General features: G+C 41.5%; 1 protein-coding gene across 2 annotated transcripts in view; it reads left to right on the forward strand.

Annotated features, from left to right (window-relative positions):
* Positions 1-17,665, forward strand: part of xirp2a (xin actin binding repeat containing 2a) — an 85,396-nt gene that overhangs the window by 15,160 nt on the left and 52,571 nt on the right. Inside the window, exons 1-2 of one of the 2 annotated variants that reach the window (XM_026157816.1) lie at positions 16,179-16,242; positions 16,416-16,524. In XM_026157816.1, the coding sequence (XP_026013601.1) occupies positions 16,189-16,242; positions 16,416-16,524 (163 nt within the window). In that variant the 5' untranslated portion in view covers positions 16,179-16,188. Of the gene's footprint in view, positions 1-16,178; positions 16,243-16,415; positions 16,525-17,665 lie in introns of those variants that run through there. The other variant, XM_026157815.1, reaches the window with a different exon arrangement.

Genomic DNA, 17,665 nt, shown 5'->3' on the forward strand with positions numbered 1-17,665 from the left:
TGCCATTTGTTTTTCTGTCTTCAAAACAATGTACAGCTGATTCAGGTACATCTTCTTTTTTTTGGGTGGGTTGGGGGGCATTTTAACTGACTTTACTGGATAGATACACCCCAAGTAGACAGGAAAGCAGAGGGGAAGTCATGCGGCAAAGGGCCACAGGTCAGACTTTGAACCTGGGCCGGCCACTTTCAGCTATGTGGCATATGGTCGCCTGCTCACCCGACTGAGCTAAGCCAGCGCGGCAGAGTCGGGTACATCTTAGATGAAGTGCAGCAAACGTCATTTGAAGACTCCATTGATGCTCCTTTGTTTTCATTGGAGACCAAATGAACAAGGACATCAGGCATTTTGAACATTTGTACAATTTCGATTTAAGAGGAGATTTCAAAACTAGTGTTTTCAAGGGAAGGAGTTGCCAGAGAAACACTTATGCAGACAAAGAATACACCTGCCTTCAAGTTATTAGAAAAACGTAATTATTATTTCGACTCATATTCGATACCTGACTCTGTCAATATAAAAATTGAACAAACCTGTTTATCAGGACTTTTCGAGAACATCATTTTATGAGATTGGAAGGATTCCAGTTAAAAATCATTTAGATGCTGATTGAACAATCAGTCTTAATCTTGTGTACAAGACATTTTGGTAAACGTGTATGTACCCACACATACTGCAGTCAGGTAATCAGTGTACATATTGGCTGGAAACATGCACACATACTTTCCTATTATTTAATCTATCAATGCTTTTAAGTAGTTCTCAAAAAAAGTCATGTTGGACTTATTTTAGGAGAAGTATGTCCTAAAATGTCTCAGCAACTGTTGATGTTCCATACATTTAATACACATTTCCTGATGGATATTTTGATCCTTTAAACATCAGCATGCTGACACACTAATTTTACAACACTGTACCTGTATGGCAAACACACATGAGTTTAATGTGTAGTTTCTTTAACAGATGGTATCATTTGTTTTGTTTGGCATCCTTTTGGATTCACTAACTAGATAATAATAAAGTTCAATCCAATCCCTGTCAGATCTGAGAACGGGGAACTCTGTGGCACTGTTGGCAACCTGTCTTGGCATGGAGCTGCTTTTTTGCATTTCTCACACTAATTGTCTCCATCTGCTGTCCCTTGGTACTATTTCCAGCTGCTGATGGCTAAGCATTGGAGGTTGTCTTTCACACAATCTTCCCACCTTTAGACAGTCTGTCTTAATCTTGGGAATTTCTTGAATTGGCTGCATAGGAATTGTTTTGAGATGCTGTTCTCATTTATCCTGGTTTTCTCTAGTTATCATCTCTTAGCATTTCTTCCTCTGGCCATAAATCTTGACTGGTAACATGCTGCTAAGATCTGCTATTCATGAGTGACGCTTTTTGTTTTGATGAACCATGGTGGCCCAGGGATCAGGGATCAGTGGAAAGTGACTTTGTACACTGCCAGGTTTTATGAAAGTTTCCTTTTTTAAAAATATTATTTTAGTATAGCTAAATTGAGTATTCAAATTTCTCTGGTCACTATCAATTTTCCTGACACTCAAGAATAAAAATGCTCTAAAAGATGCCTTCAGAAATTCGTATAGCCGTCCTACAAGCTATTGAAACAGTGGAACATTTCTGTATGAACAAAATGAAAGAACAAAAAACAAAACACAAACTGCTTACCCATCAGAACTTCATCTTTCAGACTTTGAATTTGAGAAGTGTTGTCAATTACTTTGCTGAACACAAAGTCCTGGCAGTATACTCAACCTGCCCACTCTCTTCTGGCTCTTTTGAGCACAGTTGTTTTTCTTTGGCTTGATAAACATAATTAACAAAGCAATAGTGACGAACTTCTCTATAAGATGTGCTCAAAAAAATAAATTGTTGGAACCAAAAAGTCACATATACCCACATAAAGACGGTGTCAGTATGGATAGATAGATCATCAAAATATTCCATTTTAACACAGGGAACGGTTTATTTGTTTTTCAGACAATATCTCGCCTATTTAGTTGAATGCAGTTTTATTTCAGTATGACTTTGAGAGTTTAGGTGATTTTTTTCTTTTTTTAAGTTATATAAATTGCTTGTAACACCTTTTATCAATCACTTGTATTGACCCACTACTTGAAATCGTGTAGATCTGAAATCTGACTAGCTGATTGGGAGGAAGGTAAGATTTTCTCAGATATATACATGATACTTTTATGAGCATTTAAGCAAAGTAGGGTAGAATATCCCAAAACATCAGGTGAAAGTACAATTATTTGTTAAAAAATAAATAAATAAATAAATAAACATTCAAAGAGAGGGAAAGCAAAGTATGTAAAATATATTGTTGCCCTTTTAACATCCATCTGTCTCTTTTCTTAACCACCTGTCCAGTTCACGCTCATGGGGTATGGCTGGACCCTATCCCAGCTGTCATAGGGCAAAAGGCAGGGTACGCTCTAACTGGTCAGCAGTCTGTTGCAGAGCTGTGATCTGAAAATTGTTAAAACTGAAATTATATTATAATTTTAGTGTGTTAAACAATACAACAACTACAGAAACTATTTACTCGCAAAAGTCTCGAGTCACCCCTCATTTCTCTTGAAATGATTTTTTTTCATGAATCGTTAAAGCATAAATCTTCGTCGTCAAAATTAATGGAAGCAAGTATATAGAAAAATGTCAGATTTTGATCTATCATGCAACACCATCTAGAAAGCATCTGTTTGGCAGTTGCTATATTTTCCAGCATGCCAATGATTCCAAAAACGCTGCTAATGTAGTAATAGCATACCTGGATTTATAAAATCGCTCTAGAACGGTTTGCAGCCGAGTGTGAAGCGGTGAGAATGAAAATTAGCACCTCCAAAAGCGTGGAGTACGCACTCCGGGTCAGGGATGAGTTCCTGCCCCAAGTAGTGGAGTTCAAGTATCTCGGGGTCTCGTTCATGAGTGACGGGAGAAGAGATCGACAGAAGGATTGGTGCTGCTGCAGTGATGCGGTCGCTGTACCGGTCCATCGTGGTGAAGAGCAAGCAGAGTGTAAAAGCAAAGCTCTCATTTTATCGGTCAAGCTACGTCCCTACCCTCATCTATGGTCATGAGCTATGGGTAGTGACAGAAAGAATGAGATCACAGATACAATGGGCTTCCTCTAAATGGGCTTCCTCCAAAAGGTGGCTGGTTTTTTGATATGCCAGTTGATATGGTTCGGGCAACTGACAAGGATGCCTCCTGGGAGCCTCCTGGGTGAGGCATGCCCCACTGGGAGGAGGCCCCGGGGCCTACCCAGGACATGCTGGAGAGATTATATCTCTTGGCTGGCCTGGGAACACCTTGATGTTCCCAGGCCAGCCTGGAGGAGGTGGGTAGGTAGAGGAAGGCCTGGGCTTCTGTACTTGGGCTGCTGCCCCGCGACCTGGAGGGCAAGCGGAAGAAGATGGATGGATGGATGGACAGATGGATTTATAAAATGCACAATGGAACATGATCAGCCTCGGATTGGCCTCACAAGAGCTTGGACATCAAACCCTGGCTAAGCAATGTGGGAAAACCTTGATGGGGAATGGAAGAAAAGGCATCCAAGATCCAAAGAAGAGTTCTGGGATGTCCTTCGGAAAGCTGCTAGAACTACTGTAGTCCTGAAGATTATTTATAGATAGATAGATAGATAGATAGATAGATAGATAGATAGATAGATAGATAGATAGATAGATAGATAGATAGATAGATAGATAGATAGATAGATAGATAGATAGATATCTTACCATATATGTTTATATGGAAAACATATATTCATAGCTGGTGCTTGGCTTGGGTTCTTTCCCACAAATGTCTAGTGGTGCCCGTTACTTCTTATCTGGGTCTGCTGCAACAACACACCAGGGAACAGCAGGCTTTACCCTTTTTTTACTGAATAGGCACTCTTTTTTAATTGCATAAAGTAAACTATAGCTCACTTTATTTTTTAACCTCACTGGCATAAAGGAATATCATCACCAATGTTTTCTAGTGTTTACTTCACTTGTGGTCCTGTTGACTTTGCTTGTGTGAACCAGCCATAAACTGTAACACAGCTAAAAATTGAACAAAATTAAACTGAAGACTGCACTTCAGCTGTAAGTTACACACATTTCAGCAACTGCAAAACAACCCCCCAAATCCAGGCTTCAAAATATCCATTGAGACAGCTTTATAAAGCTTTTCCCTTAGAATTTGAAATGACTGCAACGACCTCTGGATCAATGCTTTTACTTGTTGGAGAAGCTCATGTATGTTTAGAAAAACACGTCCAAAGCAACTGATTGGCTTAGTCTTGACCAGTGATTTGTTTTCTGTTGTTGAGCCTTGTGAGTCATGTTTGAGAGCGGCCACTTGTATGTTATGCCAGCAAACCCATAAGGCAGCTTTCACGGCCAGAAACACTCAGTACGGAGCATTAGAGCAAGCGTGCATGTGGCTGAATGGTAGGTGTAAATACAGTGCACATGTCTTTGTGCACAGATTCACTCATGTGTGTACCATTTGCCGTCAAAGAAATCTTGTAATATAAATTGAAGTACCCAAACAGTGAGTCATGTGTGACTGGCTTGTTTTCTTGGCAGGCCCCTAAACCGACTCGCTATAAACCAGGCACAAGTACAGCACTTTGTAAGTTTTAAATGAGCTATTCTGTTTCATTTAAAACCTAGAGGACATGAAACACATGCAGAGTTAGGGGAGGGCACAGAGACTCACCTTATACTTGCTGAGATGGAAGCTTTTATAGATCTTGGAAGCACTGGTCCCAGCTGTTGTAGCACAATCCTGACCACCACTGACCTCGTTGCAATTGAGATAACTAGTAAGCTGCTGACATACTCAGCTCAGGCAGTCCAGAGAGCTGTCACAACCCCAAGAAGGGAAGAAGAAAGAAAAGAAAGCAGAATAACAGTGAATAAAAATGACAGGTAGGACAGTATAGGGAAAGCGGGCTGAGAAAAGAAGAGAACAAAAGCGAAGAGGGAGACAGAAACGAACAGCGAGCAGCACAAAAACAAGACATTTAAAGGAGTTTAAGGAGTACGTTCTGTTTAGGTAGATAACCTCTCTTTTCCAATGTGTTACATTTGATATCGAACTAGCTGACCTGATCGATCTGAACTGCTGCTGTAGCTTCACCAACTCCAGCAAAAACACTTGGAGCAATTTCTGAGATAGTCAGGCGCAGGAGAGGCGCAGAGCAGCTCTTAGTTTTGGCAAAGTGATGTTTTCAGCACACCGTAACCACGGTGATTTGAGAAAACTGTATCGACCACTATTACTTGTAACAGGACAAGATAAACATTTTGCACAATAATGTCTCAAATCAGGAAATATTATCAGCATACGCTGTTTAAAATATTACAGAAATCCTAGTTATTTCTTGGATAATGTGACAGTATGTGTTTACTCTCACAACAGCTCGTGGATTACTCATTTATGGTTTGGTGACTCTTCTTTTATCAGCTGCTTGTTGTCTTTGTGGTATTTCAGACAAGTGTTGCTAACAGAGTAAGTGTAGTGTGCAACATCAACACTCATAACATTGTTAAGCATGTTTTTCCTGTGTCATCTTTACTTTTTTTACTTTCATTAAGAGGATGGAAAATTCAAATTTGCCAATACCATTATATACATTCAGATCATTTGGCACGTCTAAAAGCTAGTAAAACACTCTGAAAACAGTAAAAAAATAAACACAGTGGATTGAGGTTCAACTACACCTCCACCATCTTGGTTATGTTCTCAGGAGGGTACTCCTTTTGACCAGATTTTCAGATTTGTTCTGTGCTATTTATGTCTACGCAAAACTACACATTTTGCATCAAAGGTGTTTCTTTTTACCCAGGTGTGTCAAATATAACTTACTGTTTAGTCATTAAGCATCCAAAATGAAGACCAGAGAGCTGTTTTTAGGATGAAAGCTTACCATTCTAAAGCTAAGCAAAGGGGGGAAATCCATCAGAGATATTTCAAAAACATTGGGGATAGTCAGCAGCACAAACAAACTGGCTTTGCTGTTTCAACACTTTTTGATGGCACTAAATAAGAAGCAAAGAGCAAATACTGTTTGAAAGGAAAAAAATGTCCTGCGTGGATGTTTTGGTTTTCCTTCACAGCTGCACTAGTTTAACATTGTGTTCACATTTGGTTAGGCTTAGAAAAAGATAATGATTTGAGTTAAAATAGCACACAATCACAACATTACATGGGAACAATAACTGTGAAAGGATACCCACTACTCCCTTGCAATGTGTCCAAGTCTCCATATGCAATGTGTGTGTGGACAGGGTTGTAATGCAGGGTGATGAAACTTGTTTTCAGACAGTCTTTTTTAAGAGTCAAACTGTGTTTAAGTTTTATCACAGAAATGATGATTCAAGGTATAGAACCTTCGAGCGGTTTGTTAAAAGACTTTTTGGTGTGAAAGAAGCGACTTAGCAACTTAAGCAATTAGGGACAATATTTCTTTATATAGAGGAGATGGTGCATTAGATATAGTTTTACAGTCCAACAAGAACTTAATTTAATCCTTGGTTCATGCCCAATTATCTCCAGCCAAACCCTAGTTGAAATCCAAATTGGAGTGGAGAGCTGACCTTTGTGAAAACATAAAAACCACGTGATTCAGTTTAAGACTCCATCCAAGCTGAAATGATATCAGTTTGTTACTGGGGTACAGCTGAGACAATACCCTACACCCATGCTGTCTCTCCAGGGATGTGAAAAGTAAAACCTTTAGACTCCAGTCTTAACTGACTTTTTGAAAGGGTTGATTTTCACAGAAGGTATGCCATCGAATGGAGACAGGCAGAGGATAGCTGTTGAAGAGAGCGAGGTGGACAGCTATCTAAAGAGACTCTATGTGTCTTGACACATCATTAAAATCATATGAGCACTTCTTGTTAGAGGACATAAATGTCAACAGCAGATGTGAAGGAATCAGTGAAAAATGTAAAGAGTCCTTACATGTGTGATGATGAACTCACAGTTTCCCCACATGCTCTATGTTCAGGTGGTGTCTCCCTCTAATAGGCACTGCTGTAAAGGTGCAAGGTTACACAGTGTTAGTGTTTCCAGTTGCCATGGTTTCACCATCACAGGTCTGACTGTCCCCTTTGTCAGCATCTGTCACATGTGAAATGGTCCCAGATGGCAAGCACTGATTTCATTAGCTGAGACTCTTAAGAGGATCCACTGATTTTTTTTTTTTTTCCTACAGGGATTATCTCTTGCGACAGGCTGGCCGACCACATTTCGACAGATTTCACCAGGCCCTGTCCCTTATTAACTCTATCACTCTGTCAGATGCCCAGAGAGGCTCCCCCACCTAATATAACTGCTATCATTATTCCCTCTTCCTCCTTCATGTGTAGCAGCCTGTGCCAAAGGGAACTTATGGTGGGGACTTAAAGCTACATAGCACTTGGTTAAAGTTGCATGAGACATTGTGCTATAGCATCGCTACTGTTCATCATGTTATTGTATTTCAGAAAATGGATAACAGCAGTCCTCACTTCTAATTCCTGAGGTCAAAATTTCTGAGTTCATTCAATTTCCTATAGCTAACAAATGTGTTCCTTTTACTGTAAATCTTGATAGCACCCAAAGAAAACAAATATATGATCACAATTTATATTGCACTTTTATGAGACTTTACCAGTTTTGTACAGTGAAGAAAAAACATTAAATAATTTCATATTTCTTATGTATATGTCTGGAGTTCAGACCATAGGATGTTATCAGAAACAACATGCAATCGACACATTACTGACAGAATAAACTTAAAATGCACTTTTGTTGAGTTGGTGGGAAGCTCATACAAACAAGAGTCCATGCAAAATCAAAACAGAGAGATTAAAAGGATCCAACAAACTTAGCAATAAGCCAGGGACCTATTCAGGTTCAACAAACCAAGGAATAATGCTGACAGACTAATGATGAAAAGTAAAGCAGACCCCAAAACAATAATCCATAACATCATGAACAACCTCCAATGAGGAAGGGTGGAAAAATCACATTCCACTGTTTAAAGGAATGTCATTTTTCCACAGTGTCTTTTGTCATGTCTCCTTCTCCTCACCCCCAACTGGTCATGGCTGATGGCGGCCCTCAGCGAGCCTAGTTCTACTGGAGGTTTCTTTCTGTTAAAAGAGAGTTTTTCCCCCCTTACTGTGCCCAAGTGCTTGGTTTTCTCTCTATTATTGTAGGGTACAATAAAAAGTGTAACATTGTTGTGATTTGGCATTATATACATAAAGCTGAACTGAACATAACTGGCTGCTCCAGTCTGCAGGGCAAGATACAAATCCCAAGTTGCTCTCTAATGCGTCTATCTAAAGTATGAATGTTCGACAGAAAGCATTTCATAGAGAAAGCAAAAAAAGTATTTGCATGAATGAGTGTAAATGGATGAATGAGACAAATTGTATAAAGTGCTTTGACTGGTCAGATAGAGTAGAAGAGTACTATATAAGAACCAGTCCATTCACCGTTTTGGAACAGACTAAATCATTTTTATTGATGATGTAATTTATGACTGTCTTAGCAGAATGAATATAGAAGCCTAATGCAATCATTTTGTCTTCTGTCTTCTGCTACATTAAAGAGAAGTACATTCAAAATATTTGAGAACAACTTGATCATACAGCAAAGAATGAAAACACACTCAACAAATAACTTTTTCAGGGGGGAAAAACAGAAGGTTTTGGACGGGCCAAGTCAAAGACCATATCGGCTTGGCTGTAATCAATATTCTGTTTAAAAGAGTTCATTAACTCTGAGGTCAACAACTGACTTTTCAATTCCAAAAAGGTGATCAGGGTTAGTTCAAGCAGATACATGAGTAAGGAAAGAAAGCCATCTCCATCAGAGTCCAATACTAGGATTCACCATGGCAACAGGTAAGTAAAGAGCAAACCCTCCGTTTGAATCCAGTGGATCTAGGAATATGAACATGTGACAGACCTTGATATTTATCTTAAATAGGAGGGCAGGAAGGAGAACCCACTTTTACTGAGTTACTGCTATTGGTAGTTACTGAACTAAAAAATGCAGAATGGCTTTCCAAGTATTTAATGAATGTAATGTTTTATCACTAAAGCCAAATGTTAAAAGAAAGGCCTCAGCTTTTATAGATTTGAAAAATTTCAGCATAATTTTGGGAGGATGAGCTATTTTAAATAAAGAATCTCTGTTATCCTTTTCCATGTTGGATCCATCCTGATATGCAAGTGGACTTGAATCAAATACAGTTTGCTGCACCATTACACAGTCTATGATAATTTTGGGTGGTTGGTCCAGTGGTCGACCCACTGAGACTGATTTAGATGATTTTCAGTGGAAAGTATGCAGAGAGTCAGACTCTGAATTTCAGACTCCGTACTTTTGGTAATGTTGACAGCATAATGACTGAATCTCAATTTGTGAGCAGGTTTCAACATAAAATGTTCAGATCACAGACTGTCTGCAGGCTACATTTAGACTGACTTCAAAATACATTTCGTTATATTTTTAATGTTCAATATGTGTAACATATTTTTTAATAAATCATAAAAAATGACAGTCTTGCAATTATCATTAGTGTTATGATTTTAGTCATAATACTATGTACAACAAATGGCTTTTAACCAGCTGAGAAATACATCTTGATTTAAAAACATATCAAATGTGTTCATGAAAAAAATCTGCACTGAATTAAAAGGCTTGAGTGTTCAGTGAGTAATTAACTGCTAATATCTACAGTGAGATTAAGTATTATTGAAATTACTATGAGTCACCAGTGCTACTTCTCAGTCGCCTAAAGATGCACATGTGGTATAAATGTGAAAATCTTGGATGACTTCTTTCATAAGTTTTCACATGTGCAAATCTTTCAGAAAACGTGACCTCTGACCTTGGTAGTAGGTAGTAGATGCACCTATTGTTTCAATTTGAAAATCCTATCTCGCCTCGTTCTTGAATTATCACATTCACAAAGTTGGGTGCGCACAATAGCTGCCCACCCATCCAACCTCTTACAGCTGAGGGGTAGAAAGGAAGATGGCATATAAGAAAAACAGCAAGTTAAACTTGGTGTATTTAGTGATCACCAACTCTCTGGCACCACCAGGAACTCCTGCCATGTCCATTAAACTGGACATGGCAGGAGTTCCTCATTAAAGCTTTTATGACTAATGTGTTAAATATGTTATTAAAACTTTCTTATATCACCAGTGTTGGTCAAGTTACTTGAAAAAAGTAATCAGTAACTAATTACTGATTACTTCTCCAAAAAAGTAATCCCGTTACTTTACTGATTACTTATTTTCAAAAGTAATTAATTACTTAGTTACTTGGTTACTTTTTAAAAACACGATTTACAACCTGAATTGGTGATAAAGCGATAGATCTTTCAGCCCAATTCTACTTTTTCTACATAATCCATCATATAAAATGTAATCAAATGGAAAAGTCCCTTTTTAAAACTTGTTTTATTAGTTTTAATCTTTTAACTTTAAATTTAATTATATGCAACATTCTCTGACTGGAAGAAATTTGTTTAATATATAAACCTATTTTCTGCACATTCCAGCACATAATTTATTTATTTTTTCCTTTTACACTCACTCTTTCAAATAGATGCAAGTAAAACACAGCAGAAAATAAATAAAGTCAAAGACTAGCTGTCCTTTTGCTCTATTTTCACCTGTAAAGCAGGCGTTGGGTAGGCGGAGGTTTACCCTGGTGAAGGTGTGCCGCGGTGGTAAGTGGAAGAATCCGGGAGTGTCTCTGTGAATTTCCCATTATGTCATAGTGCACTCGGTGCTTGCTTGGAAGTTTAGTTTTTTTTTTCGCTGTAAAAAGAAGTTTTCTTCCCACGCACAACGGACACTAATGTTTTTGTCACTTTTTTTTTTTTTTTTTTTTTCGCCTGTCCCATTTGGTTCTTTAGCCATCAGAATTGTTGTCTGAAGACCAACAAGGATACCCAATGGATTTACTTTGCCAAATGGATCATCGTGGCATTGCCGTATTGGTCCATTTGGTCGATCTTTGTTTTTATTATTTATTATATTTTATTTTCAGATGTTACAGACGGGACAGACATGAGTGAGAGATAGGAAAGGGAGAAAGAAAGAGGAAGGAAAGGAAAAACAGAAGGGGAGAGGGACAGTGAGAAAGGGGGGGAGAAAAAAAATAAAAATCTCCTGGATCACCTGTTGAGAGAAGAATAGAAAACAAGCAAAAAAAGACAAAAAAAACCAAAAAAAAACAAAGCAACATACTAAACACAACACCATCGTATTAATCTAGCTAAGTGTAAACAGCAGTAAATACTAAATATTCAATGTTGTTGTGCAGCACGCAGGACAGATGTGCTTCGAAGTAGCAGCCAAGAAAGGTGTAATTTGGGTCTACGAGCAGTGAACACCCGTGTGCATACCTGTGTGGATCAGCGCGCTTGTATTCCAAAGGTTTCTCCATGTAACGATCTGCTAGGGAGTGTGGGGGGGCCACAGCCCCGTCCTCCAGGGTGTGAAGCAGGTATGGAGGAGATCAAAACTCCAGACATCCAGAGGCCCCCAGAACACAAGAAACCATGGAAGACCAACAGAGGGGCAGCCGCGCCACTGTTCCAGTAAGAGCTGAGGAGAGTCCCAGATGAGGGTTCACTCAGCAGCCGCGGAGCAGAAGTCAGGGGGAGTTGCAGTGACGCGCCCGTGAGCTCCGCCGGCCGCCAGCTGTGCCTGAGTGACCGAGCCCCAGGCCGAGAGGCCGGGGGCACCCCACCCCTGAAGGGGCCCGAGCGAGCCCCAGGCTCCAGGCCCCGATAAGCGGCCGCCAAGGAGTGAGCCGGTGTGTACCTGGACGCCCACCCCCAGACACAAGGAACCACCAACGCACCGACACCTGAGGGAGTCCGCCACCGGCAGGGGAAGTGGTGGTAGGTGGAGATAGGCCTCCAAGCCTTGGAGGGCCTGAGGTGTCCCCAGAGAGGTGGCGTCTGATACCCAACCTGACATATAGACACAGACATACAGGCACACACAGACACAAACATCCATTCCCCCCCTCATGCTCTCATATGCACTCACTCCACACTCAACCAACGTGGAGACAGACATAGAGAGACGCTGTACACACGATCACACTCCCCAAGCGTACTCTACAAACCGGGTCTAGGTACCCTTGCCCCTGGAGGGGGGAACTGCACCCAGACCCAGGTGGTGTTACCCTTTTCCCTGCGGTGGGGAGAGGCAGACCACCCCGACTCCGTAGCAGCAGGGAGGCCCCACACTCCAGACCGCAGTCGGACGGCCAACTCCACCTAGCCCTCCCGCTCCAGCAGGCCGCAGAGAATGGGGGTGGGAGAAGACTCCAAACCTCCCTCCACTCGCTCATTGTAGTGTTGATGCATATGTGTTCTAAGGTGCAATTAAAACCCAAGAGGGCATGGAGCTACCTGCCAAGGAGCAGCAGGTAAGCGCATAGTCCCTCCTGATAGCCCTCAATGTCTAAGTGTATTTAAAATTGAGAGGTGGGCAACGACGCCAGGGGTGAGGTGTACACCCTGATGGTAATTTGGACTCCGTGATTGTGCCCACCCCCAAGATCCTATATGTATGTGTAATGAGAGTGTGAATAATGTGAATGTCTAAGTTGTGGGATAAAATTGAGGCAGAGGCAGCCAGAAGGGGACAGAGGGGGGGGGGGGGGGGGGGGGGGGGTAGCCTCCTCTGCACCCTGGTGACATACCCCTACTCCAAGGCCCTGCATGTGTGGGTGGTTGTGGTGGAGCGGGAAGAGAGAGGCAGCTGGAGATGGGGAGGGAAGGAAGGGAGGGGCAGGTAACCCCTCCCTGGGGCCAGCTCCCCCGCTGACCCCAGTAGGCACTCCCACACTCCGCGACCCGCCAGGGAAAGGGGGCCCAGGCCCATCCAGACAGGGGCCCAGTGCAGCAGCGCCTCCCGGCCCCACAGAGCCCGGGACAGTCCACCCAACCCCACCACAGAGAAAACTGCACCCACCCCACCATCCACTCATCTTCCAGACTACATAAGACAGTAAACGCCGAGGCTGAGATCTTCCTCCACCTCTCCTGTATCTCCCCCTCCTGCAGAGAGAGTTCCTGAAGAGAGGAAAGCTCCTGCAAGATGTGACCATCTCCCCCACCAGTTGAAGAGCCCCCCAGGTGGTTCGACGCACCGGCGGCACCCTGCTCCAGGGCCGGGCCCCCATGCACCCACCCGCCCACAACCCCGGCAACACACCAACCAGGATCCAAGCCCCCGAGGCCCAGCCCGGGCCCCAGCCCAGAGACGGAGCGCCCCCAGAACCTCACGCCCATCCCGGACCCACCCAGGGCCAGCCAGGCTACCAGGTCAGTAACCCACGTCCGTCAGCACAGACCCTCCCCTAGCCCCGCTGCACGCAGCCGCGAGGAAACAGTCACCTGAGAGCCAACAGAGCCCCCAACTGGACATGACCGCTACCTCGGGTTGAGCCCCCCAAGGAAGATGCCTCCGGGGAACCCCCCGACGCCCTAAGCCTGTCCCTACCCCCACACCAATCACAACAGTGAAGGTGGGACCAAATTATGACCCCCCACCCCCACTAGGTGATGGAGCTGATAAAAGGAGTCCAGCGCAATTGATCTGATGTGGTGGCAGAGGCTGTATCAAGACTAATGTAATCTAATAGATAATTTCTATATTGGTTAGAATTAAGATTATTTTTATTTTTCCAGTTCATGAGGACTGTTTTCTTGGCTATGCATAGGGCAGTGAAAATCATATGGGCTATATTCTTTTCTGAAGTGACATTATCTAAGCTGCCCAGTAAACACACTAAGGGGAGGTTGGAATGTTACATTTCAGACACTTCGATAAGTCTTCACATATCTCGCGCCAAAACTTTTGCACTGGTGGACAGAACCAAAGAGCGTGGATGTAATTGTCTGGTGTATTGCCTTGACAGTGTGAGCAGTTGTTGGAAGATGTAAAGCCCATCTTGAACATCCGATGACCTGTATAGTGCACTCTATGTAGTATTTTGTATTGTATTAATTGCAGACTGGGATTTTTAATTAATTTAAAGGTTTTTAAGCAAATCTGAGACCAGAAGTTTTAGTCTAAGCTGACTGATAAATCTGCTTCCCACTTTGCAATAGGAAGGGATATTGATTCATCTAATTTAGAAAGTGTTCTGTATATTTTAGATAATAATTTGGGGGATTTAAGAGTAAGAAAATGTGCCGCACTTAGTGGTGTTTGTAATTCAACTTGACTGAGGTTAACTTTCTTTTTTACTATGGATTTAATTTGTTGATATTCTAAAAATCTTGTCTTGTTGATCCCATATTGTGCAACTAGTCTGTCAAATGGAATAAATTCTGTTTTGTCACTTTTTATGGAATCAAACTCAAAGTAACATCAGTACTTCCACGCTTTAAACACTGCACGCTCATACTCTCTCCTGCACTCGATTTATGATCCATTGTTGATCTGCACACAGCTGTTGTCACGAACTTCGCACTTGCTTACGTCACTGTCATGAGACATTCTCGCAAAAAAAATCACGGTTTTAGTAACGCAACGTTCCTACGGGAAAGCAACGGTAATCTAATTACCGTTTTTGCAATAGTAATCCCTTACTTTACTCGTTACCTGAAAAAAGTAAGCAGATTACAGTAAGGCGTTACTCTCTGTATATCACACATGTTGACTGACGTAGTTAGGAAGAGAAAGCTCATCTGTCATTAGGATAAATGTTTCCACACTAAGCACTGCTCATAACTGTAATAGTTGATAACTCTCAGTGGAAGCAGAACCAGTGGAAGCTAGAGGTTTAGCTACATTGTGAATGTACAAACAATTATCTGCAAGCTGCTGGCCTCTCAACTTGATAAGCTCCAGGCATTATGCATGGGACAGAGATACACCCTTGAGGAATCTTAAAAAATTACAATGACTCCATTGTCAAGCTGCATCAATTCTGCCTCCAGAGACAATAGCGAACGCCAGCCACAAGATGGAACAAGAACAGATGTGTGAGAAGCTGTATGACACGCAGCTGGTTGTTTACACATGTACACTATTTAAGATAAAAGGACAGAGAATGCTTTACTTTGGTATGTTTAAGTGCTCTCACCAGCTCACCATATGTATTCACAGTTTATTGAAGAGTAAACAAACCCATCAGATAGTCAAGACAAGTAAATGTTTAATGGCTCCTTCAGTGGCATTCACTCCTGCAACCAGCAGTAAGGAAATCACACCAGCACACATTTTTCACACAGTGGCCTTTAAAGCATACAGTTGCACAGTACATCTTCCAGTGAGCAAAATATCATTGTGTTGTAGACAACATACTGAGTATAAAAATCAGCAGTCAAACTTAAAGCACTGGGGAGCTGCACTTTCTGATTTGAGCTTTATTTGATGTGAGTGCTACTTCAGCAAGCCAGGGACAACAGCAGTGACAGAAAGAGGGAGATTATGCTTGCATCCCTGTATTCCCATGGTGTGTGTCTGTGTATGTGATACCGAAGGAAAATATGCAAATAGCCATGCATGTCTTTCAGGGATTTGCTAAATGAGATTTTTGAGGACAATGTTTTGTCCTTTGCTGCATGTACTGAAATTATGGTTGACACCTTCAGCACAGTGAAATGAGAATAAGCAAGACAGACACAGGTTTGCATGCATGTGTATATGTTTCACACGGTTTTTACGTGTGTAGAGCTGAGAGTGTTTATTGTCCTTCTGTGTCGACGCCCAACTAGGTACTGTCGAAAAACCGCTGTGGGAGATATATTTGATTTGCAAATGAAAAAAAACACACCCGCACATTTGCAAAGAGAAGGATACACACACTCAGACACAGGTGTGCTTGTTCTCTGTGGGGATGATTTGCAACTGAATAGGCATGTTGCAGTGGCTGACTTCTAAGTTTTGACAAAATTCTTCCTGGGGAAAAACAAGCACGAGTACACCAAGGACATGCTGCTTACCAGTGTACCTCTTATCAATAGTAGCCTGTGAAAGCACTTGCAGTTAGAGCGAGAGTGGCTCCATTAAAATTCAACCAAATGCTGTTTACACTAACTTTCCAGTCAATGCTTAATGTTTAAATTGTGTTCAAGGTTGGGTCTGGTTGCACTCAGATATCCGTGTGTAGTTGTGCATATGTGGAGACTAGATGTCAGTACCTCGGTCTAACTGGAGCTTAAATGTCACTTTGACTGTATTTGAGGTATGTATGTAACCATGTGTTTTTCTGTCTGTGTGTGTATGTGTGATAGGGTGTAATGACATTGCCATGCCAGCTGGTTTTGATGACCTGTAGAGTCACTTCTCCATCTTGCTGTTGAAAAAGCAAGGTGTTTCCTCTGATAGTCCTCTGTCTCTCTCTGTCACTCTGACCAGGAAGTCCCAGCCATCCACACCTACCCAGCCAAAAGAGTGAGTAGCAGCCTCGCTCAAACTGACCTGTCAACAGATCATGCCATGGACTCACCCCAGGATGCTAGTATTAGTGAGTATTTTCTTGTTTTTCATTTGCAAAGCTTTAAAGTTGCTGTTTGTTTGTTTTTTCATAAAGCTTTGATGCAGTATGAGACTTGTTATAACTCATGATAGCTCTGGAATTGCATCATGCTTACACTACTCTGTCATCCAAAGAACCGAGTCTGCAGGATGGTTAATGCAATGTTTTGTCCTATTTGTTCTATTAGATAAACATTTGGCAGAAAGCAGCTTTTGAAAACTAGATTGCTCATTTCCAGATAAGGCTGCCTCCTTGGCAGCTTTTTTAATGGGGAGCTTGGGGCTCGCTAGATGTGGTGCTTTCTTTTTTGTGATAGCAGTAGTATGGCGGGTACTTGCACTTTGCCTTCCACCGATAGCAGTGAACACACACGTGGAGCTTGCAGTAAGATTTACAGTTGCTTGCAATAAGATTTAAGTGTTGCTGAAGTATTAAAGTATTAAAATGAAACTGCGCAATTTAAAAATTCAAACACTGGATTACAGTAGAGCGTGGAATCTGTGACACTTTTATTTCACAAAGGTGAAATGCTCTGCACACAAGAAAGCAAGCTGTATTCAGATGAGATTAAAATCAGTGGGAGTGGTTGGTTATTTTACTAAGTGTTCCTGTTGGAAATGTAAACTTTATCAAATTACAGAATTTAATCATGGGCAATATATAGCAGGACAGCAAAAAAACCTGAAAAAAATCACCTTTCTTTCATACACAAAAAAGTCTCATACAACTTGAGATGTTATAAACTCCAATACTCCAAAGTAATTCTGCTGATTATTATGTGTTACCCATAACCCGTATAGTAACCCATAGCAGAAAGCAGAAGTTGTGTATGCAAAGTGACATATAAAGATAAGCCTATAAAGTAAAGTAATCCAGTAAGATGTCTGAGGCTACATTACAGACAGGACTTGCTAATGGCTACAGTAACTAAAGATTTCAAGGTAATGTAAAGAATTATATGTTCAAAATGAGCCAGAAAATCAAGAGCAGTACATCCCTGCAGCAGACGCTACTGTTCTAGCTGTAAAATAGTGGTCTTACAAGTGCTCCATACTAAATAAAAATTACTGACCAGTGCAGTTAATATTGAAAGGCTCCCAGCTCTCTCAGCAAAAGATTTTTCATCCAT

This window comes from Astatotilapia calliptera, chromosome 23, assembly GCF_900246225.1.
Source record: "Astatotilapia calliptera chromosome 23, fAstCal1.2, whole genome shotgun sequence".
NCBI lineage: Eukaryota > Metazoa > Chordata > Actinopteri > Cichliformes > Cichlidae > Astatotilapia > Astatotilapia calliptera.